This window comes from Malus domestica, chromosome 01 (genome assembly GCF_042453785.1).
Source record: "Malus domestica chromosome 01, GDT2T_hap1".
NCBI classification, from domain to species: domain Eukaryota; kingdom Viridiplantae; phylum Streptophyta; class Magnoliopsida; order Rosales; family Rosaceae; genus Malus; species Malus domestica.
Genome location: NC_091661.1, coordinates 19,795,369 through 19,819,576, shown reverse-complemented (window position 1 = coordinate 19,819,576; position 24,208 = coordinate 19,795,369). Strand labels below are relative to the sequence as shown.

At 37.7% G+C, this 24,208-nt stretch overlaps 3 protein-coding genes across 3 annotated transcripts; 1 reads left to right on the top strand and 2 right to left on the bottom strand.

Moving 5' to 3' along the window:
• Window positions 1-780: 780 nt before the first annotated feature.
• On the bottom strand, window positions 781-1,381 carry LOC103407997 (uncharacterized). Its single transcript, XM_008346869.4, has one exon. The coding sequence runs from the start codon at window positions 1,307-1,309 to the stop codon at window positions 848-850; it is 462 nt and encodes a 153-aa protein (XP_008345091.2). The 5' UTR covers window positions 1,310-1,381; the 3' UTR covers window positions 781-847.
• Window positions 1,382-9,329: 7,948 nt separating this feature from the next.
• LOC103427724 (calcium-binding protein CP1-like) lies at window positions 9,330-9,638 on the top strand. Its single transcript, XM_070804663.1, has one exon. The coding sequence runs from the start codon at window positions 9,330-9,332 to the stop codon at window positions 9,636-9,638; it is 309 nt and encodes a 102-aa protein (XP_070660764.1).
• Window positions 9,639-13,695: 4,057 nt separating this feature from the next.
• Window positions 13,696-15,860, bottom strand: LOC103427677 (3-ketoacyl-CoA synthase 1-like). Its single transcript, XM_008365743.4, has one exon. The coding sequence runs from the start codon at window positions 15,532-15,534 to the stop codon at window positions 13,903-13,905; it is 1,632 nt and encodes a 543-aa protein (XP_008363965.2). The 5' UTR covers window positions 15,535-15,860; the 3' UTR covers window positions 13,696-13,902.
• Between the last annotated feature and the right edge of the window lie 8,348 nt (window positions 15,861-24,208).

Sequence of the window (24,208 nt, the reverse complement as noted above, 5' to 3'; positions counted from 1 at the left end):
TTTGATATTTTATTTAGAGTAAATTGTACAAATGGTCCCTCAACTTTAATCAAATTGGAGCAATGGTCCCTCAACTAAAAATCAATTACCTTTGGTCCCTCAACTTATCAAAACGTGTAGCTATGGTCCCTCAACTAAAAATCCATTACCATTGGTCCCTGAACTTTAATTCAAGTGGAGAAATGGTCCTTTAACTTTAACCCACTTGTAGCAATGGTCCTTCCAATATAACTCGTTTTGACAAATTTTTTGACATAGTTGACAAAAAGAACCATAATTATACACTTTGATGAGTTAATGAACCCTAATTATATAAATGGTCATTCCAACATAGCTTATTTTGACAAAATTTTGACAAAATTGATAAAAAGGACTATAGCTACACATTTTGATAAGTTGAGGGACCAATGGTAATGGATTTTTAGTTGAGGGACCATTGCTCCAATTTGATTAAAGTTGAGGGACCATTTGTACAATTTACTCTTTTATTTAGGATGAGAAAAAAAAAATCATTGAATTGTTTAAACCTCTCAAACTAAACCAACATGATTAGTATACAAATTTGGCTAGAGCAGTGTGTTCCACTCTTTGCATCAAACTCGAATTCTCATTCACATAATCTTGATGTATTTAGTATAATTATCTTATCATTTATACCACATTTGCGTATTATATGGTGTATTAATTGATAAGTTTAATTTATTTATGCTACAAATTTGAAGTTTAGAGCAAATCAAACCAAACCAAATCACGCACTCAATTTTTGTGCATGAAAATAAGTAAAGGTTAACAAATAATATAATTCACACTAAAAATTAGGAATACATAGATGGGCATAATTCCAGCCTCAAGGGGCCTTGGAAGAAAGCTCTTTAAGGCGTTTTCCCAACTCATCCAACCTACTACCCCACTCGCTTTTCACACACAAGGGCCTCACGTTGCCATACTCGTCCACACCTTCTTCTTCCCTGTGACTGCCCGCATAGGATGACGACGACGACGGCGGTGCCTTCTTCTTTTTCTTAACGCTCTCTCTGTTTTTCTTCGCCGCTGCTCTCTGCATGGCGGAAAGCACATCCGACCCACTAATTACCTTCTTATCCTCTTCATCTTGCTTTTGCTTTCCTTGTAATTTTGGGTTGGGATTGGATTTGAGTTTTGTGAGGATTGATCGACCTAAGCCTCTGAGGTCTTGGGATGGCGGCTGAGACTTGGCGACAATAGAGAGGCGGATGGGGTACGTCGGAGGTGGTTTGGGGATGAGAGGTTGAGATGGTGGTGGCGGGGGCGGGTAGGACACTGCCCACATGGTGTGGTTGTGGTATTCGGGTTGTGTTGCTGATGGGTTGGCTTTTGGTTTTTATGTTGGCCATACATAATGAATGGGTCGGAGATGGACTTTCGCTGATCCACGGGTCTAATAAAATAAGGGATGTGTTATCCACGTTCCTTTTTAGTTCTCACACACCCCTTGTTAATTTTTACCATTTGATCTTCTTCAATTTACCCAATCCAATGGCCGAAACTTAGAAGGGTGTGTGAGAAGTAAAAAAGTGTATGTGGATATCACACCCCTAAAATAAAGACTTACGTAAGCTTTTGTTTAAATATTTTACTGTATGGGCACTAAACGCCACGTGACGATGTATCTGTGCTATATATGAGAGATTTTTTTAATATGACCGGCACATGTAGTGGTACACCATGTGTCACTATACAAATTGTGAGATATGTGTGTTAAAAAATTAATAACTAAAAAAATAAAATTTCCCACAACTTTTATAAAAACACGTGGTATACTACCCATGTTCCGGTCACAATAAAAAATTTAACACTATATATGTATTCTCTTCATGTTAGGTCAATACACGTGTGTTGTGATTATTTTTTTGGGTTTTTATCACAAATAGTACTTGAAATTGACCCTCACCATCAAGATGGTCCCTAAAAATGAAAATCAATCAATGTAGTCCCTGAAATAGATGTTGTAAATCCATGTGGTCCTTCCATTAAAATTTTGTTAAAAATTTCGTTAAGTACTGATGTGGCACATAAATAAGTTTTATATATAAGCCATTTTTTCTCACAAATGGTCATTTAAATTGACCCACGACATCAAAATAGTCCCTGAAATTGACCCACAACATCAAAATGGTCCCTAAAATTAAAAATTGACCAATGTAATCTTGCAAGTAAGTGTCTCAAATCAATGTAGTCATCCCGTCACAATTTTATCAAAATTTTGTTATGTGCTAATGTGACACATAAATGGGTCACACAAGTCTAATTAAATTTTAAAAAAAATTACAAATAGGCTTAATAATTTAATAGTTAATAAAAAAATTTATCAACCCAAAAATCCAATCTTGCAATCACCTCCAATCCCTGTCCACATTTCTCTACCTCCTTCGCTCTCTATTCACTGAAAAAAAAAATCAATACACTCATCTTTACACACTTCGACATCCTTCATCGAATTGAACTTGGATCGAGATCACCTTTGGTGATGGTTTGGCCCATTGACAATGACTTATGGGACATCACCGTTAACATTTAGGCGATCAACATCTTCACAACTTTAATCTTAGAAAGTTTATTCGGCGCTTCCCTGGTGGTCTGGTGATGCAAAGAACGGTGAGGTCTGCCTTGAGATAATGAGGTTATAACCGAGGTGCGTCTATTGTTGGTTGAAAAATATTTCCACACCCCCTCTTAGGAATTGGTTAAGCCTTGTGCCTTTGAGAACTTATGGAAGAGATCTCTCTTTGGAGTAAGCCCTACTATAAGAAGAAAAAAAATTCATTGTGCAAAAAGGTATGTAGACAAACTTTTTAATTAATTATTAAACTCACATCAGCACATAACAATTTTTTTTTACAAAATAATGGCAAAATGAACATATTGATTTGCGACACCTATTTTTAAGGACTACATTAATTAATTTTAATTTCAAGGACCACATTGATGGTGTGGGTCAATTTCGAGGACCATTTTGATAGTGTAGGTCAATTTCAGGAATCATTTGTGATAAAAACCCGTAAATCTTATAGGGCCCATTTATGTGCCATATCAGCACTTAATGAAATTTTTAACAAAATTATGAGGGAATGACCACATTGATTTGCAACATCTATTTTCAGGGACTACATTGATTGATTTTTAATTTCAAAAATTATTTGTGATAAAAACCCTATTTTTTTAATCCACGAGAGATTGGCTTTGGTAGTTCTTTTACAAACTAGCCAACCAAAACTAAACTTGTTCCAAAAATGTAATCTCTTCTAGCTGTTTCTGACGAATATACTCTCAACTTAGTATCCATATCATATTGTGTTAATTTCACTAACTCCTGAAATTTATAATTTTACAAAAAAAAAAAAAAAAAAAAACATTACACACTGACATCTCTTAAGATTTCAATTCACTTTAAAATTTAAAGTAAATCGATCTATGAGTTCTAACTCAATTACTGCATGCATAGTATTAAAAAAAATTTAGTTTACAAAATAGCTCTCATTTCCTTCTACAACCATCCAAAAAATACACAAAAAGACAGAATAGTACGAACATGTCCCTTCCCAATATGGGTGAGTGAATCATATGGTTAGCATGTTAGCATGAGTTTAGCATGTGTGAAAGAACGATACCAACAAGTTAGTATTGAAAGACCTTATACATACCAACAACTTATACATACCAACAACTTATACATATCAACAACTTATACTGTTATACATATCAAAGCGCTAGTGTGACCGATCGATACCAACAAGTTAGCATGACACATGCACAAAAACGACGCAGTGTGAACAAAGATAGCCTTTACTCTATCCTAATAAATGCCATTGTTAGGGAAGGGACAGGTACAACATTGAATTTTCAGTCAGCTTCCCCCAAATAATTGATACAATGCAATGTGGGATGGGAACGGGATAATTGACCAAACAAAGTATTGAATGTCCATCGTCATTCAGTTCTATAGTCTGGTTGTATTATGTTTTATTTGAAATTTAGAGGTTTTAAGTTTGAATTTAGTGGATTGTCTCCCTGCCAATTCTTGCAAGTCGTGGTCAAGTGGATGTTAGGAAGGGGTTGCAAGGGACAATGATTGTCTACCCTCCCGTGCCCTCCTGTTTGTGTGATCACCGTTAAACTACGTCAACGTTTTATATTACTATTCATTTTTGTCTTATTATCTCTATAAAAAATAATATAAAATGTTGACGTAGCTTAACCGTAATCACACAAAACAGGAGGGTACGGGGGGCACCAGAAGTGGGAGGGCAGACAATCCTTGTCTGGTTGCAAATTACAAAACCTAATAAATCTAAAATATACATTAAAAATGATAAAATTAGTGTGATTTGACTGAAAAATGTCATTAATTTATGGATAATCACAAAACCAACAAATCGACGTTTGGTCACTAATATGGGGTGGATTGTTTGCCCTCCCATTTCCATACTCTTCTCATCCTCTCCTATTTTATGTAGTCATGGTTAAACCACATCAACATTTTATATTCCTATTACTTTTTGTTTTATTATTTTTATAAAAAAAATCAATATAAAATATTGACGTGTCTTAATCGTGACCACACAAACAGGAGAGGATGTGAAAAATATGGAAATAGGAGGGCAGACAATCCACTTCCACCAACCTCTGTTACATGTCCCAATCAAGTTTGCTAAGCAATCAAAGGCAAAAGAAAATTTCTCAACCAAATTTCCATACCCTTAACATAACATTTTTTACATGTGTGGTCGTTCCATACCATGTGGGTAGGAAGGAAGATTAAAACAGATATGCAGAAAGAGGGACTTAATTGCCTCTACCAATCCTAGCCACACGATTTTTCTATGTTAGAGTTACTCTATCTTCTAGTATGGGTTCATTTCATTTGAGGAACTTTGATGACACGAGAAAGACGTTTATTTAACAAATTAAAAGCATATACACAACAAATGAAGTAATACCTAACCTTCGATCAAAGGGCGTCCTAAACGAATAGGGGGCACGAAGTTGGATTGTAAAAAAATTTATAGCCACTAGAGAGAAAATTGGAGTAGGATTCTCTCCCCTTTTTTTTTTCCTTCCCTTTCCTTCCCTCCTATTTGAACGGTCACGGTTAAGTCACATAAACATCTTATATTAATTTTTTATAAAAAAAAAAGGCAAAATAGAAAATAAAAGATATGAGGATGAAAAGAGAAGAGTAGAGAATCCAACTCGGAGAGAATCCAACTCGGAGAAAATTACACTGCCTTGGACCCCTGGCTTTATCCTTGGTGACATCTCTCTTGTCTCCTTCATGTTTCTCTTGTCTTCTAATCATCTCCATTTTCTGGTTATAGTGGCTCTTTCGCATTGCTGAAAAAAAAAAAAACACTTATGTGGATCTCTCTCGGTCAAGGTGAGCCTTTTGTGGTGACTGTGGCTTACTGCTCAACATTGAATATTGTTTAGATATGAGATTGTGGTTTTTGTGATTCTTGGTATTTGTGCACTTGATAAGTACTAGGGTTGGACAACGGTTATGATGGACGGGTAACCGTGGTTATTTACTCATAACCGTTTATGCTCATACCCGCATAACCGTTTACCTGTTGGGTAATTGCTTAAACCGTTGGGTAATTGCTTAAATAGTTGTACCCATACCCATAACCGTTTATAAACGGTTAACCATACCCATAACTGCATACTCATTTAACCGTAACCGTTTAATACTCGTTTACCCATTTACACTTTTTAACTTGTTTATCTTCTTTATTTTACCATTACCCAGTTTTCACCCGTCTACATGTTTTTTAACAACTTGAAAATTAAAAAAAAATTGTCATAATTTTCTTTTTTTTTTACAGTTAAACACCGTTATAGGTACATTCATTATACATTTCCGTATTTTAATTTTTTAAGTCCTTATACCATTCCAATAATTGAAATAATAGTTTACTGACGATATTTTTAATTGTTACCAATGAAGGTTGTTGATGCACAAAACCGGGACGGTCTTGGAACAACGTAAATCCGACCGTGAATCTGCACAAACGCTCAAGAACACAAAGAACACAAAGAACACAAGGATTTTATCGTGGTTCACCCCAATATATGGGCTACGTCCACACTGTAGTTGATTCTGTTTCTCTGTAATTGTATGGATACAAGTGTTTGGGGGAAGTCCCCCGGAGAAAGGAGGGTGGGGGAGAAGGAAGGAGAGCCTCTTGAATTGTATGAGGACTCTCTCTAAATGTATGAGAGTTTTGAGCCTTGTAGGATGGCTTGGCTATTTTCCTCCCTCAGAATGAGGGAGGAGTCCCTTTTTATAGAATAAGGGGCTCCTCCTCTTTTACAAAGTATGGGCTTTTAGTGTGAGGCCCAAATACAAGGCCCAAGTCCCAAATATACGAGGCCCTAAATATGGTATAAACAGTAGTCCCCCAAGTCTTCAGTCAAGAGAGTCTTTTGGCTGGAGACTTGAAATTCAGTCCATGTGTGGGCCGAAGTAACTAAATGTTGTCTAGAACTGATGCTCGATATGAGGCGGTGCCCAATCTGAAATGATGCTCAACTAGAAGTAGCACATGTTGTGAGGCCGCTTTGCTTGTAGCTTATGTTGCCTTTGTTGGCTCGGCTTGTGGCGTTTGAAGGTGAGGGAGTCCCTTTTATAGAATAAGGGCTCACTCCTCAATACATGGATGATGGGCTAGAGTTGATGCTCTCTAATAGTGGTGAGGGGAGTCCCTTTTGTAGAATAAGGGTTTGCTCCTTAATACATAAATAATGGGCTAGGTTCCCCAAGTATTTTTCATGAGGCCCAATATATGGTACATAATGTAGTCCCCCAAGTCTTCGGTCAATAGAGTCTGTTGGCTGGAGACTTCAAATTGAATCCATGTATGGGCCGAAGTGGCGGTTGTTCGGAGGCGGTATTTGTATACCCTGCACTGAAGCTTTGTAGGTGAAGCTTTGCAAGTGAAGCTTTGAAGCTAGAGCTCTGGAAATGAAGCTTTCGAAACTGGAGCTTTTGTAAATGAAGCTTTTGAAGCTGATTGACATGAGTGATGCTCATGAATGTTTATGTTGATTGACATGAGTGATGCTCATGGATGTTGTCATGAGTGATGCTCATGAATGTTAACATGAGTTATGCTCATGAATGTTGACATGAATGATGATCATGAATGTTTATGCATGATTGTCATGAGTGATGCTCATGAATGTTTATGTATGAATGACATGAGTAGTGCTCATGTATAATTTGGAGTACTAGGCGTACTTTTGATCACCTGGTTGGTGGTAATAACGGCGGGTTGCCGAATAATTGTGGATGACCTGGGAGTAATTTTGATCACCTGGTTGGTGCTATTTCAGGCTTATGGGCCTTCGCCCTCCACAACATGCCAGCCCATTTGTTTTGGGCTTTTCCCTTTTTTTTTTTTTTTTTTTTTTTTTTTTTTTTTTTGACCCTCTGATGGGGTTTATATATATTACCCTCTGATGGGGTTTATACAGATGTCTCCGAAAGATAAAAATAAATTACATCATTCGGATGGGGTGTTTATTCCTTACTTTTGCAGTGTTTTTCTGCTGCCCTCTCTCTGTATCTTCACCTGGTAAGAAATCATAATAATAGAAAAATCTTTTGCTTTTCTCTTTTGCTTTTGTTTTTTGCCTTCTCTTTTCTGCTTTGTTCCCCACTGCTTTTCTGCTTTTCTCTGCTTTCCCATTGCTTTGATTTTCGCTTTCTTTTTCTTTTTCTGCGTAGGCGCAATGTATTTTGATCTAAATCTGCCAATAGTATTGCTTTTGTCAGTGCTTTTGCTTTTCTTCTTTGTGAGCACAGGACCCCTCCATAACTGCACCACTTTTTTCTTTTTCTTTTGCATTGTCTCCCATGTGCTCTCGAGGAGGGCCTCCATTTTCTTTTTCTTTTTCTTTTGCACCTCCTGCATCTCTGTCTCTTGGCGAAACTAGAGGGCTACCTCTCCTTGCTTTTCTTGGACAGCAAGGTCGTGCCCATCACTTTTATTTTTTCTTTTTCTCCACTCCATTTCTTTGCCCATCCATGTTCCTCATCCCTGTCTGATGGGATCCTTTAGGCGCAATTTTTTGATAATCTTCAAATTCCTAAAGTAAAATCATCACTGCGGGTAATCATTTTGTTTGCCAAACCACTTGCTTTTCTTGGACAGGTTGTGCCCATCCATTCCCACTCCTCGTGCCCATCAACAAAGAAAAACTGAGTAAAGGGAACTTTTCCAGGTCTTTGGTACTACCACCTTTTGACTTGAGACTTTTTCTCTTCCTAACCTGGTAGACATAGAGAATCACCAATCATAGTGCAGCTATTTCGGCCAACGCATGACGTTGAGAAATTGGAGGCCCTCGAGGCCGGAGACCAACTGATCTGGCAGGTCGCCGGAGATCACCTTGCTGGAGAGACAGAGGACCTGAAGTTCTACGTATTGAAGGTCGCCAACCCAGATGGTCTGATCTCATCGTTGGGCCCCTGTTTTTGTGACGGCGGCTGCTGCAGCTGCAGCTGCTTCGGCGGTTGTTGATGATGAAAGTTGGTGGGCATCTTCTGCATTGTCATCGTGCCAAGTTGATTCCCTTAATCGAGCTTGGGCTGCTGTGCATTAGTGGGTAGCCATGCTTTCTGCTTTTTTTTTTTTTTTCTTTTTGCTTTCGCTTTGTTTCTTGCATCTTCTTTTCTGTTTTTGCTTTTGCTCTTTTCTTTTTCTCTTTTTCGAGCAGACTTCATCACCCTAACCTGTAAGGGCACAGAAGAAACCCTTCAACTGCAAAGAGAAACAAACTAAAGGAAGCTAGCGAGCTCGTCTAGCTAATAGAGATCAGAACTTCTTGATGAAGTCGTAGACATGCTGACTGACTTCGTCTAGCTTTTCCTGGTTAATGAAGTGAGCCGCATCTTCCATCACAACCACCTCCTGCAGAAACGGCACATCTCTCTTGAACCCACCTTTATGTATGTAGTTCTGGATACCTGGAATATGATAGGTGATGTCCAGGTCCCCCACCATAAACTTAACCGGCACCTTTATCCGTAGGCCCGCCCATGGTCTAGTAAGCTCCCAGGTATGGTCCAGTAAGCTCTCAGGTTAAGTTCAAAGCTCGATAGTAGTTCAATCCTCCGGTAAAGGTCGACGACGGCGGCAAGGTGGGTGCCGAGGCTGGTGTCGACGAACACCGCGGCCTCCACTGCATCGGATGCCGACCACGACGGCAAGATCAGCAAAGACGACCTCCGGGCCTTCTACGCCGGCTTCTCCAGCTCCGTCGCGGACTAAAACCTCATCAGATCGATGATGTCTGCCGCTGATTCCGACAACGACGGGTTCGTCCAGTATGAGGAGTTCGAGCGCGTCTTGGCTTGCGGCGACAGGGCAAAAAGCTCGGGAGTGATGGATGACGTGTTTAAGGTGATGGACAAGGACGACGACGGGAAACTCAGCCACGAGGACATGAAGAATTACATGAGCAGCGCCGGCTTCGTCGTCACCGATGAAGATATCAAGGCCATGATTAAACTAGGCGGCGGCGATGAGAACCAAGGCGTGACGTATGCTGGCTTGCTTAAGATCCTGGTCGTTGATCAAGTCAGCGAAGCGTCTTGAGCCCTTGACCACCTTGCTCACCTCCTACAAAAACATGTTCACCTCCTCCATTCACTGTCTGCCATCTGCTAGCCAAATATTTTATTTTTTTATTTATTTATTTCCCAAATCAGAAGGAACTTGGTTTTTTAAAGAAACCAAAGACGAAGAGAGGAATAAGAGATGAAACCAGAGACTGGTTTGGCTCAGATTTTAGAGTGCAGAAGCAAAAGAGAGAGTGGTGTTCTTGGTTTTTTGTGGGTTTTGCAGAATCACTGCGGAGGTGAAAAAAATGAAAAAGAACCGACACAATTTTTCGTATCGATTCCCACAGACGGCGCCAAATGTTGATGCACAAAACCGGGACGGTCTTGGAACAACGTAAATCCGACCGTGAATCTGCACAAACGCTCAAGAACACAAAGAACACAAAGAACACAAGGATTTTATCGTGGTTCACCCCAATATATGGGCTACGTCCACACTGTAGTTGATTCTGTTTCTCTGTAATTGTATGGATACAAGTGTTTGGGGGAAGTCCCCCGGAGAAAGGAGGGTGGGGGAGAAGGAAGGAGAGCCTCTTGAATTGTATGAGGACTCTCTCTAAATGTATGAGAGTTTTGAGCCTTGTAGGATGGCTTGGCTATTTTCCTCCCTCAGAATGAGGGAGGAGTCCCTTTTTATAGAATAAGGGGCTCCTCCTCTTTTACAAAGTATGGGCTTTTAGTGTGAGGCCCAAATACAAGGCCCAAGTCCCAAATATACGAGGCCCTAAATATGGTATAAACAAAGGTAAATATAATATTTGTTAAGTATTATTGGGTTACAAAAATTGTTTATGAGACATTTCTGTCAATTTCACGGTTACCTGCAAGGAATTTAAATTAATTTAGCGAATTCCTTGATGATGAGAATCATCATTCCTGTAGCAGTGTTATTGAGAGAATGATCGATGAATTCCTTGCTAATTTATTGGGTGATAAGTATTATTGGATCGAGAACATGGTTTGTGTTAGTTTTACATATATAAAATAAATGGGTAAACGGTTACCCGTTTATAACCACAGTTAATACCCATAACCACCCATTTAAATTTCATGGGTAAACGGTTATACCCATAACCATTTATTTATCTAAATAGTTACCCATAACCGTAATCGTTTAATTTAAATGAACGGGTAACCGCGGTTATCCATAAATAATGGATATTTGCCCATCCCTAATAAGTACTATGAAGAGGAAGCTCAAATTTTAATGGAGGCAAGTCATAACAATGTTTCTTTTGCCAGGCATTGCAAGATTATCAAGGGGAGCTTGGACGCTAATTCATTGGCTTGCAAGGTTTAGTTCTCGTGAATGTTATATTCTTTGTCAATTAGATATGGACGCTTCTAAATATATTGTATTTATGATGAATTTGTAATTGTATAGTTCTTCATGGATTTCCTATGTGATTTTTCTTGAGTTAGGTTTGCCCTCACGTTTGACGGCACGTTGGTCATATGTAATATTTAGAATTATTTTCATTTTGTTGGAAGAGATCTTAATTTGTTAAACTTTTTCTCTAAATGAAAATTTGAATTCAAAACTTAAGTTTAATTGTTGTGTTGTTCAAATAAATAAAACAAAAGGATGAAATTTGATAGTTCCATGCCCACGTCAAATTTCCATTTTCAAGTAGTTGAGATTGCGATAGATCAACTTGTCCTTTTTATGTGCATTGAACATAACTGTTCAGCACAGAAGATACGTATCAATGCCCATTTATGTACGCAGATTTTCAAAAGGACAATGACATCCACACGTCTACTTTTAATTTTAACGCAAATTTTTTAATTTTTGATTCTCAGATTGAATGGATTGAAGATCATTATGACAAAAATTAATAAGAATATACAGATAATACTATTCTTTTAAAATTCCTTATCTGCTTACAATTGAGATGTTAAAAAATAAATGTCAAATGTTAATTTGATGACTAACGTGTTAATTTTAGATTTTCTCTTATCCAATTTTTTTTTTTGGTTATAATAATATTTGTAGGACACACAGTTAGAAAAACTAATTGACAACACATTTTCTTATATGTGCAAAAATTGACAGCAAAAAATATTTATAACAATTAACATATAATTGACATATCGATTAAAACGTTTTTTCTAGCAACAGACGCAGCAAAGAGTCAATGACTGCACATAACCCCCGACGACTTCATATATCCCCCTTTATATTTGAACGAAATAAACAATTAAGATCAGAAGATGGAGATTATTAAAAAAAATAAAAAACTAATGAAAAATACTTCAAAAATTTAAATTTTAACAAAAAAAACTATCCTACAACTTTATTTAATAATAACGATTAAAAAAAAAACCTAACTATGCGCGTGCAATTGCACAGCGTTTTTTCCCAGATTTTGTTTGGTTTGGGAGAAATTTTTCCAGTGTGATTGGCACACAAGGTGGTACATCACGTGTCACTATACAAATGGTGTGATATATGTATTAAAAAGTTAATAACTTAAAAAATAAAATTTTCTATCACTTACATAAAAACACGTGATGTATCATCCATGTTCCTGTCACAATAAAAAATTTCTCTTGGTTTGGTGTGCTCGTGCTTTTTCCCAGCTTTTGTATTTGCTTCTATGGAGTATTTTTATCCATTTAAAATGCATGCCGCAACTTTAAAAAAAAAAATTTATGTGGAGTGATTGATGGCAGGAGAAAGGGGATTCATAAAAAAAAACAAGAAGTTTTAATAAAACATTTTCGGTAATGTTCATTTTTAACGAAAAATTACATTTGTACATTTCTCTGGTACTACTCACTATACCTTTAAAAATGGATTTTCATTAAAATGGAAGTTTTTTTGGATTTTTCGTTAGTTTTCCTAAAAAAAACTTACAAGAAGGGATTTTTTTGGGAAGAAAATAAAAAAGCAATCTTAGAGAGAACTTGTGGAGTTCATTAACATAACATAAGGAACTCCAAAAAAAACTTTGAGTTGTGAACCATATGAATTTTCAATTACCTTCCCTTCAGTTCTAATTGGTTCTTTGTTTGATTAGAAAATATAAAAAATTTGAAAAAGTTCAATGTAAAACACTAGACTAAGAAAGAAATATTATTTATGAAACTAGACCAAGAAAAATACACTATTTATGAAACTGTATTATTTAGTATAAGCTATTTATGAAACTAGATCAAGAACTAGACACTATTTATGAAATATGACCAAGAACTAGACATTATATATGAAAGTGGACTAAAAACTATGCACTATTTATGAAACTGGATCAAGAACGAGACATTATTTATAAAATTGTACTAATTACTATATATTATTTATAAAACAAGACCCAATAACTAAGTACCATTTACAAAAGTGAACCAAGAACTAGGCATTATATATGAATTTGAACAATAAATAGTGTAGTACTGTTTAGTTTCATAAATAGTATAGTACCGCAGATTCATAAATAGTATAGTTTTTTATTAAATTAAACTTAATCCAAGCTATTTTCATGAAAACTCCCATTAAAAAATTCTTAAGTTGAACATGTTAACTTCTCAAACAAGCATAAAGCCTCATTCCACAATGCACTCTGCATATATTTTCCTCTCCCTCCACTCAAGAATCCTCCATATCTCTCAATTCCAAGCTTCTCTAGCGATTAATTTTGGTCAGGCACGGTACCTGGTTGTATCAAGGTTTCATAATTATATGATTTTCATTTTTATCCTTTTCTTTTGTGCAGAGTGGTAGTTTAGATAGTTAGTCATTAGGAGAGAGTTGCGTTAGTAGGAATCCGCACTAAGATGCATAAGTATGATTACTTTTTGTCGTTGTATATATTTTTCTCATCTTAGGTTTTGGGGTTTCAAGGGTTCTTTTGTATTGATTGATTGTTAGATTAGGAAAGAAAACTTACAAACTAGATCCTATGAAATATATGGGCGTTAATTATTTCTAAGACTTTTGGCTAGGTTTTCTTCGTGACCCCATTATTGTTTTAACTTTTAAATGTGATTGTGTGACATTGTCACTTTAAAAAAAAAAAAACATACAAAGAGCATTTGCAAATGCCTTAATGTTCAGTTATTTTTTAAATAATTCATTCTACAAGTTGGTATAGGAAATTCAGTAATAAACAGAAAAATAAAAAATAAAAAAGGAAAAAGAAATGAAGAAAAAGGAAAATAATTGCAGCCACAAGCAATTCCACGTGCGAGAGTACGGGTGGAGCTCCTCGTCCACTGAAAACGCCACGTGGACAAACAGTCTAAGCCATCGGGACTTTGACCGGGTACTTATCAATCGAGTCCATCCACGGATTACCCAACCCGTCCCCGACCGAAATCGGCCGGAGGGCCCGCCAAACCGCGCTGTTACACTTAAAACCCGACCCAAACGCGATCTGCCAAACCCGATCGCCCCTCCCAACCCGACCCTTTGCCTCCGCGTACGACAGCTCGTACCACAGCGAACTGCTCGACGTGTTGCCGAACCGGTGCAACGTCATCCGCGACGGCTCCATGTGCCACTCAGTGAGTTGAAGATTCTTCTCCAACTCGTCCAGGACGGCGCGTCCGCCCGCGTGGATGCAGAAGTGCTCGAACGCGAGCTTAAAGTCCGGAATGTACGGCTTGACCTTCGCCTTGAAAACCTTCTTCCGAATCAGCGTTATGAAAAACAACACTTGTTCGGTAAACGGCAGGACGAGTGGGCCAAGCGTCGTTATGTTCGTTTTCAACGCGTCGCCCGCCACGGCCATGAGCTCACGCGCCAGCGAAACGCCGACAGTGCCTTTGTCGTCTTCCCGCTGGTAAACGCACTTGTAGTTCTTGTCGTCGGCGCCCTTATGGGTCCGGACGGTGTGTATGAGCTCGTACTTGGACCGGAAGCGGTCGCGGTTTTTGTTTGATAGGAGAACCGCGGCCCCGCCCATTCGGAAAATACAGTTGCAGAGGAGCATGGATTTGTCGTTTCCGAAGTACCAGTTTAAGGTTATGTTTTCGGTGCTGACTACGACGGCGTAGGAGTTGGGGTTTGCTTTGAGGAGGTCCTTGGCTAGGTCGATGGAGATCAGTCCGGCGCTACAGCCCATGCCGCCGAGGTTGTAGGATTTAATGTCGGTTTTGAGCTTGTAGTGGTTGACGATCATGGAGGACAGTGACGGCGTCGGGTTGAACAGGCTGCAGTTAACGATGAGGATGTCGATTTGGTTCGGTTTGATTCCGGTTTTTTCGAAGAGTGAGTCGAGCGCGCCGAACATGACCGACTCGGCCTCGGACCGGGCTTGCTCCATTGACAGCTGTGGCGGGTTGGAGGTGATTCCGCGAGGCAAGTACGTCTCGTCGCCTAGACCGGACCGGTTCGAAATGCGGGTCTGGAAGTTAACCGTGTCCGGAGCAAATGCGCCGTTGTCTTCCGTCATTTTTAGAAACGACTCGACGGACATTTTGCGTTCGTCTTCCGGTTTGTAGCATGAGAAGTCGACGAGGTAGACCGGTCTAGACCTCTTGGCCCAGTAGAGGCCAAAGAAGAAGAGAAGGACCCCTGAACCGGTGAACCTGGTGGCGGCGTCGATGCTTTCGAGCCAGACGGCCTGGTTGGTCCAGAGCTCGGTGATCCGTTCCAGCTCCAGACCGGTGAGCTGGATTATTACGGAGACGAAGAGCGGTAAAATGAGGAGGAACAAAATAATGGTGGCTGCGTTAACGGTATAGCCATACCCAAGCTTGACGTACTTGAGCTTGACGGACTGTAAGAAGTCCGGCAGGTGCTGCCGGATTTTGATGACGGCGGAGGACGAGTCCTTGAACGCCATCTCCGCCGTCAATCTCTCCTTGTCCATGTTTATACTACTACTGTTATCAGTACTACTTCTAGGATGAACAGAAGCAGCATCCATTGACGATTGGTTTTGATTTCGCTCTCTCTGGATGCTTACAAATTAAACAAAACCTGAAATGATGAGTGTATATAAATACCCAGATGGAAAAAATGAGTGACTGCTTGAATTGAATCAAGAGTCGCAAGCAAAGTTGAACACGTTTAGGGAAAGAGAGGGAGGAGAACTTGCGAGGAAGAAGAAACGGGGAAGCTTATAAGAAGAGATGGTGGTGTTGTTCCACACACAAAGTTGAATTAATGGTGAGTAGTTCTTAGAAGGGAGATTGGATAGGCAGATGGCTCAACCACCATTAGGGTTTATAGACTAAATTAATATTTTGAGTCCAACTTTTGGCTTTGGAAATGTTTGTTATATAAAATTATGACATGAGTGTGTGACTATACACATACCACAAATTACTTCTCACACACTTTTGTTAATTTCTATCCGTTAATCTTCTTTAATTCATCCAATCTGATGGTCGAAAATTAGAAAGTTGTGTGAGAAGTAAAATGGGATGGACGGATATCACATCCTAGTGCCAATTGACTATATGGCCCATGTGAGAGAGAGAGAGAGAGAGAGAGAGAGAGAGAGAGAGAGAGGGGTGAGGTAGAATTGAAATGCATTATATTGGAAAGGTACATTTGATATGAGGTAGTAGTACGATTATCATCGTTCCCTCCTTTTCGTAATTAGTTATCCTACAAGAAAGAAATAACGAAGTTACGAAATGATCTCTTAAATTTTTTATATGAAACCCTAGTCATATTTTAGCACCAAATATAGGGTTGGATAACTACTTTTTACTAATAAAACGAGGTCTAAGTTGTAGCTGAAAGACATTATTAAATTTAACAACAATTCAACATATTGTAGCTTACAGATCCTTTATCAAGCGGGTGAGATCCTATAGGAAATGGACTCAACCCCGGCCAAAATGTTGAACTCTTTTTCTTTCTTGTTGAACAGTTACACATTTTTGACATTTCCACATATGCAAGTGTAAAGGCTGGGGACCATTTGTGCTGCTGTTTTTGGCCTTTTTGGGGGAAAGTTGTTACGTTCAATAATATTTGGGACTTTGGAGGGTAAGCAATAAATTTTAGAAAGTTTTAACGAAAAGCTCATGATACTGTTTATTTTAACGAAAAATCATATTTTTACACTAAAAAGTCAAACATATTACTATTTATTTTATCCTTTATTTTGTCCTTATCGTTAAAACTCAAAGTTTTCAAGTCATTTTCATTAGTTTTTCTTAAATTTATATATATATTACATGATGGGAGTGTGGGGAAAGAAACAAATAAGGGGATGGGGTATTTTGGGAAATTTGTGTAAAAGAATGAGAGAGAGAGAGAGAGAGAGAGAGAGAGAGAGAGAGGGGGGGGGGGGGGTGTGGTGCATGGTGGTTGTAGGTGTAGTTGACCGACCGAGGCCTTCAAAGAAACAATAAATGGAGGTAAGAGTCAAACCAGTTCTTGTAGCCGCTAAACAAACAAACAAACCGTCCAAAACTTTGCGACGTCTGTTTTTATTGCATTTGGTAATGTTAGAGGAATCAAAATTTTTAACTAAATTTACAAATCAAATAATGTGTCATTGATAGGAAATAATCACATTAATCAATACTCAAGTAATAATTCAATTATCAACATCCACATCATTTGGTTTACAAAATTTGGTTTAGAAATTTGGTTTCCCCTGGCAAGCAACAACTTGGATAAGCTGCGAAGCTCATGTAAATGACAATAATTAACATATGTGATAACCATAAAACAAGTCCATCGATCTCAGTGTAGAACAACATTCACAAAACCATACTTTATATAATCATAAACCATTCACTGGAAATCTCGAAGGAGTCACCCAAACATCCATCGGTTTTTCTAAATCAAACCACAAAGGTTCTCAAATCTCTAGTTCATAAATACGTTAAAAACTAGGCTAGAGCGACATAGTTCAACTGTAGCGTACAATAAGTAATCATCAATAAGTGGTCCTCCAATGCGGATTAACCAAGTAGAACCACTCATGAGAACAAAGTAACCATGTACACAATGACCCTCCCAATACGGATTAACCAAAGAGAGTCACTCTTATGAACACTGGTAGGCGATGATCACCCAATGTGGATTGAACAAGCATGATCACCCCTAATTTACGTATGGCCATACCTAGGTAACCAGGATCGCCCAATGCAGATTAACCAGGCGCGATCTTAGGCTGCCCAATGCGGATTAACCAGGTGCAACCCTTAAAAAGTATGGTTCTTAATGTGGATTAATTAGATAGAACCATCCATGTACCATTGCTACATGGTGCAGAGTTGGTATCACATAGCCCATTAGCACTAGGGTAATGGTCATCTACGAACCTTCACGTTTCTCAAACATCACAAAATGCATATCAAATCACTTTCATGAAATAGATCGATAGTTGAATTTAAAAGCAACATTTTAATAAAAGTTACATTTATAAATCCATGCTACTTTCACAAAGTATACTAGCACGAGAATTTTCAAGGTAATGCCCCATACCACATATACTGAAGTCACTCACGTGCGCGCTGGGTCAACTGAGATATTTCGTCACTATGACGAAATATTCCGTTACACTTAACGAAAATTGTAATGGCATACTGAACGAAGTCAGGAACATTCTGTCACGTGATGGAATATTCCATTTCACCGAAAACTGTAAAATTGGCCTGAAAACTTCTCGAAGATATAACTTGTTCATTTTTTCAACTAAATTTGACGATCCTTGTATCAAAATGAAGCTACAAAGATAAGGACCAAGTTCATACCTACTGGAAGTTAAAAAAAAAAAAAAGTCAGAGATGGCCTAAACTTGTCGAAAAATCTCAGCTCAAATCGAGGTTCATGGAGCTTTGTTATTTGAGGTCAACCCAAGCTCGAAACTGACTTCTGGGGTGACCGGACTCAATTGGTGTCCCAAAATTCGATCAAAATCGACGTAAAAGATACAGAATCTCGTCGGAAAAGCTAGCCTGTTAATGGGCTTGTGGGTTCAGACATATCCTTCATGAATCTCCGCAAACGAGTGGGGTGGTGAACAGGGTAGTAGTGATGTTTGCAAGGACTAACTCGCCGAAAAAATGACGGCTTGCCGTCATGTGTAGCTCGGGTAGGAGGACGTTGAGAGAGAGAAAGTGCAGAGTGAACTGCATGAGAAGATAGAGTGAGGGAGAGAGAAGGGGAACACAGAAGAAATGGGAAAGGGGTTCCACTGGCACGCAAAAAAGGCCATATAGATACAAACAATTTGTGTCCCCCCATTACAGGTAAAATTACCAAAACTACTCTCGATTTTCGAGCCCCATAGGATCTTCATTCTAGTTTCAAATTTTACTCCGCTTATGTCCACGAGTTCGTAACGACACGTCCTACTCAAATATGCTAAGAAATGAGGCAAAACATGAAAGGAGCTCAAACGTTCACGTAGAATTTCTCCCAACATGGGCATTTTCATCCTTTTACAAATTCGGAAAAAAAAATAACGAACGTGTCGTAACAACATCGAAATACGAAGTTTGAATAATGAAATCCGAGGACAGGAGTTCACATACAATCTAGGAATTGGCGTGCGCCATAAGTAATCATACTCATAAGAGGATACAATATATAATCCTAGATATTATCTTAGATTCTCTTGGTTTAATATAAATTCTATATACTAAAAAATCTTTATCGACTAGTATAAAACCTCATGTTGGGTTCATTTGTGGGAACACAATTATCTCATTCTCAATATTCTCTTACCCACTTCTTGAGTCTTAATAGTTTTTACTAACTTAACCGTCGAATAGCCTTTGGTCGATATCAGACTGGCACCCAAGGTTAATCATGGTTGTTTGTTTTTATTTTTATTTTTTTTTATAGGTAGTTAAGTTTGCTCAAACCCTTTGTTGAGGACAGTACGGAAATTTGATTTTAACAATTATTAATTAACGTGACATGTACACATTACTTACCAAATTGAAACCATCAACTTGGACTAATGACTTGTTTATTCTATAAAACTAATGATTTTGACTCTTCAGTAAATGATGGATTATTCTGGTGAATAATGTCTTAACTTTTAACTTAATGCTTTTTCTATTTCAAACTTTTTCTTTCTCTATTCAGAATAGATTATAATAATAACATCGCTTGTTATAAATAAATAATAAATAATAAATACTTTGCTTGTTATATATAATAAATAGTAAATACTTTGGCATCACTGTGAATATAGCCAAATATAGTAAAGTATGTAGCAGCCAAAACAAGAAAAATAGTAAAAAATCGCAACCCCTTTGATAAACAATTAAGACTTTAAGGGTTCGTTTGTTGCGCCGAATTATCTTGGACTGGACTTGCTTCAAGGACTAAGCTGGACTGGCTTAGACTAGACTAAGCTAGATTAACTTAGTGAAGCGTTTGGTGCAGTGTTGGACTAAGAAGCTGTATAATAACAAATTCTAATATTATATTATTTAATCTATAAATTATTAATAACTTATTATGATCTTATATTTTTCTCCATCTTTTCCTACCATTTCCGTCCCACTCTCTCCCTCTTCTCTCAGTTCTTCATCCCACCTTCTCCCTCTTTTTTTTCCTCCCAGACCTCTCGATTCCTGTCTCTCTCTCATTCCCAGTCAAGCTCCTTATCGATTCCAGTCTCTATTTCTCTATCCTCCCTCCCTCTCTAGCTATGCGTTGTTCGAACGGAACCTCACGACTCCATTTTTCCCGACGATTTGCAGGTTTCTCGACGTGTTTTCTGGCCAACCCAAGTTAAATTGGATGAAGTTAGCACCGCCAAAAAATTCCTCACCATCCCTAGATCGAGATCTTAGCTTTGCATGCTTGAATCTGTCATGGATTTGAAGAAGCCCAAATAGGCCGAGACTTCCAGACCATTTTCCGGCCACATTCGACTACCATTTGGCCTCGATTAAGGTAGAATCGTAATCTTGTCACTACCAGCTGCAATTTGGTATAATTTATATGAATCTGCTTTTGGTTTCTGGGTTTTTGGCTTTTTTGGGTTTTCTGGGTCTCTGACTTGGAGATCTTATGGACAGATGATTAGGGAGGTAGGGAGAAAGACAGTGGGAGGGCAAGTTCTCAGGCGTGGGGTGAGGCAAAGTGAGGGGAAGCGGGGAAACGGGACTAGCAATCCCCTCCTTTTCGGGGACTCTCGCTAAGCCTAGCTAACGAAGGATTTAGTCGGCACGAGTCCGACTTAATCCCACTAAACTCAATCCCGGCTTGCACCAAACATGGGTTATTAGTCCTAGCCAGTCCAGTCCTAGCTAAGGGGGTCAAACAAACGAGGCCTAAGACTAAAATTTTGACCTCCACACTAGAAATGAAAACAACAATTTATAATGTAATATTCTAATAACCTAAGTTGTCGTTGCATGTTCAAACCAAATTCATATATACTCGTCCAATAGACTGATCGAAATATCCCCCCGCTTTCGGAGCATGTTCATCTTTCTTCTCGTACGTCCATGATAATTTCTTTATTTTTCAAAAATTAATTAGTTTTTGTTAAACAAAATCGATGTAATTTTACTCAACAAAGCAACAAATAGCGTTAGCATTAGACTTCGAGAATATTAGACGAGCATGACTATAAATCAGGGCTCGATTGTTGAAATACTGTAAGCTATTGTTCACTTCAGTAAGAGCGATTGGAAGGAACCACACCTCAAATAGACTACACTCTTCCTAAAAAAAACCCCATACTATAGTAAAAAAGAGTTACAGGTGTAAAAAAAAAAACATCAATAATGTCATGAGAAATTTTCTCAAACCAACTTCCAACATCATTTATGCTAAGAGCAAAACGAGCTAATAGGTTATTAGTCTATTGGCATTAAAACCAATTATTTAATTATATTGACATATAACCAACACCATCGAATGAATTTACTTATGATCATCGCAAAGATGAACGATTGAGGATTAATTAGTTGTGAGTTGTTAGAGTCGACAATGAATCAATGAACTTTATTACAAGTTATCATAGGCAGATACGTCTGATGATTAGTGATATCAGGGCCGTCTCTGAGATTTTAAGGGCCCTGTGCGGAATTTATAAAAGCGCCCCTCCTTAAGATAGTCTTAAAAAAATGTAGGACAATGTATTGACACTAGAAATCAATTACTTAAATCAAAACAAAGTTTAGCACTCACTGATTGCAAGTTTAAAAATGTCATTAGTAATAAGTAAAAGAGCTACAAACATAAACGTTCACTAAATAATCAAAAGCATTTCACTCTTAAATAACCAAACAAGAAAACAAATTTTAAAAACTCTAACTTTAAAGTTTCACTTGAATATGTAACTTTATTATATAATAATATTGAAAAAATACCGTCTTTTATGATGTATTATTGACACTCAAAATATCTTATTGTGTTCTAAATTTTTATATTTAGAAAAGAAAAAAATTATGCTTATAAGTAATGTAAGATGAGATTTTAAAGTGCTCACAAAATCAATTTTTGAATATAGAACATTATCTCATAACAAAAGCAATTTTAAATATAGAATATTATTCCATATAAATATTAGTTGACAAAAATTTTAGAACCCCTTCAAATTTGGGGCCCTACTGCACCTTTAGCACCCCTTTAACGCCCCCTCAGAGTGATATGTCCATGAATCATATGTATCTAGACTTTAAATCTTTTAATTAGATATGCTAGAAATTGATGTTTCTGTCCTTCAATCACAATCACAATCACAATCAAAGAAAAAAACTAAATTGCATATAAACTGGCCAGTCTGGCCCCATGGGGGCTTGTCCTAATTAACAAGGTTCTTTAGCTGATCTTGGTCAACTCATAAGTAACCTAGATTAACCACAAAATAGAATAGGATTAAGGGGGTAACTAGCTATTTAAAGTGAAACGAACAACCAAAATGCGTTACTTAGCTCATAAGATCTTGCATTTTATACTCTTATCTTATTAACAAAAGATTCTTCTATGTAATCAAATTTTTGTTCAAGTGACATTATCATCCAATAAAAGCCGGTTACGTGTTTAAAAAGTGCAATACTCGTTGTAAATCTGTGAGAATTCACTGATTTTTTAGAGTGAAATGCATGCCATCAAGCTTGAGAATCTACAAGTTGGTCTTGTTTGGTAATTAACTTTGACGAAGTTTATTGTAACCAAAGAAGCGTGAGACGTGACAAATTTTTGCATGTGTGGAGCTGCTAACTAGAAACTATAAATCCAATCAATGACCAAGTGGCACATTGGGCAACGGCCTGTCTGTTGCCAACTGTGCCTTTTCCAAAACTAATTGCAACATAAATAAAGCTTGGGTGGCAGTGGGCTATGGGTTGTGTTTGAGCCGTGTAGGGTTTCGTCCATTCGGTGAGAAAAAGATGCCGACCAAATTTTATTTGTTGTGATTTAATGGATTTTGAAAGTTCGAAAACGAAGACCTCGAAATAGAAACAAGAGAAAAAGTTGGTTTGATTTTCCAAGATACGTTTACTTCATTTGAGACATTATAAAGAAATCAATAAACTGTTTTTAAGAGAGATAGGTAAATGACACATTTTAAGTAGGGATTTATAAACTTTTATCATTTGCCTTTGCAATGACCATATGAAGATTTTCTAATCCCTCCTATAGACATTTTGCGATTCATTTCTTACAAGCTTGGCCTCAATCTCTTGAGACTTGGAAATCCTTCGTCTAAACATATGAAAAATGTTAGAAATTATGATTACATTGTTCTACCACTGCATCTCAAATAGAGACGAGTCTTACTTGTATTGGTTTCTCGGATATTAGAGGTAGATAAACAGTTACAACACTTGGGCTTCTTAGAACCCTTCTATCATAACAAGCCTAAAAGCAGGTATACCAATTAAAAAACCAAATACACATGTTCGAACAATGATGCATGTCTCAAATTCAATGAACTCATACGAGGTGTGGCTAGGTGCATATATAATCTAAAGTTCTACCCTAATAGAAAAATTATATTTTCCTTCCACTTATATAGGTAGACAACAAAAGCAACTAACAACAGTCAATTATACCAGTTCACCAGGTATGAATATCTTCAAAACCCAAACTCGTGAATTTGTACAACGTCGAAATCGGCATGATTGTTTTTTTTTTTTTTTTTTTTTTTTTTTTTTTTTTTTTTTTTCGGGTGCATTTTTGCTCGGACCTGGCTTTTCTACCCTCCCACTTCCCATACACTCTCATCTCCTCCTATTTATACGATCACGGTTAAGTCACGTCAATATTTTATATTACTATTGTTTTTTATCTTATTATCTCTATAAAAAAATCAATATAAAATGTTGATGTGGCTTAACTGTAACTGTACAAAATAGGAGGAGATGAGAGTGTATGAGAAGTGGGAGGGCAGAGAAGCCGGATCCTTTTTGCTCACCCACATTAACTTTGGTGTATGCTCACCATACACATCCTTGTTTGCCATGTGTCTTATCTCTTAATTATAGTTAACATCTTTATTAAATGTTCTTTTTGTTTTTTAATAGTGATTTAAATAGTGATTAAATAAAAACAAACAAAATAGTTACTCTACCCAGCCATGCCAACCCAGACAAACACGTAGCTGTGCCGCCACCACCGGCGATGACCAATTTCAAGCCAATTCCTTAATCCTTATC

What these genes read in the sequence shown, in the direction of transcription:
- LOC103407997 (XM_008346869.4), bottom strand. Translation starts at nt 1,309, where the DNA reads ATGTGGGCAGTGTCCTACCCGCCCCCGCCACCACCATCTCAACCTCTC.
- LOC103427724 (XM_070804663.1), top strand. Translation starts at nt 9,330, where the DNA reads ATGTCTGCCGCTGATTCCGACAACGACGGGTTCGTCCAGTATGAGGAG.
- LOC103427677 (XM_008365743.4), bottom strand. Translation starts at nt 15,534, where the DNA reads ATGGATGCTGCTTCTGTTCATCCTAGAAGTAGTACTGATAACAGTAGT.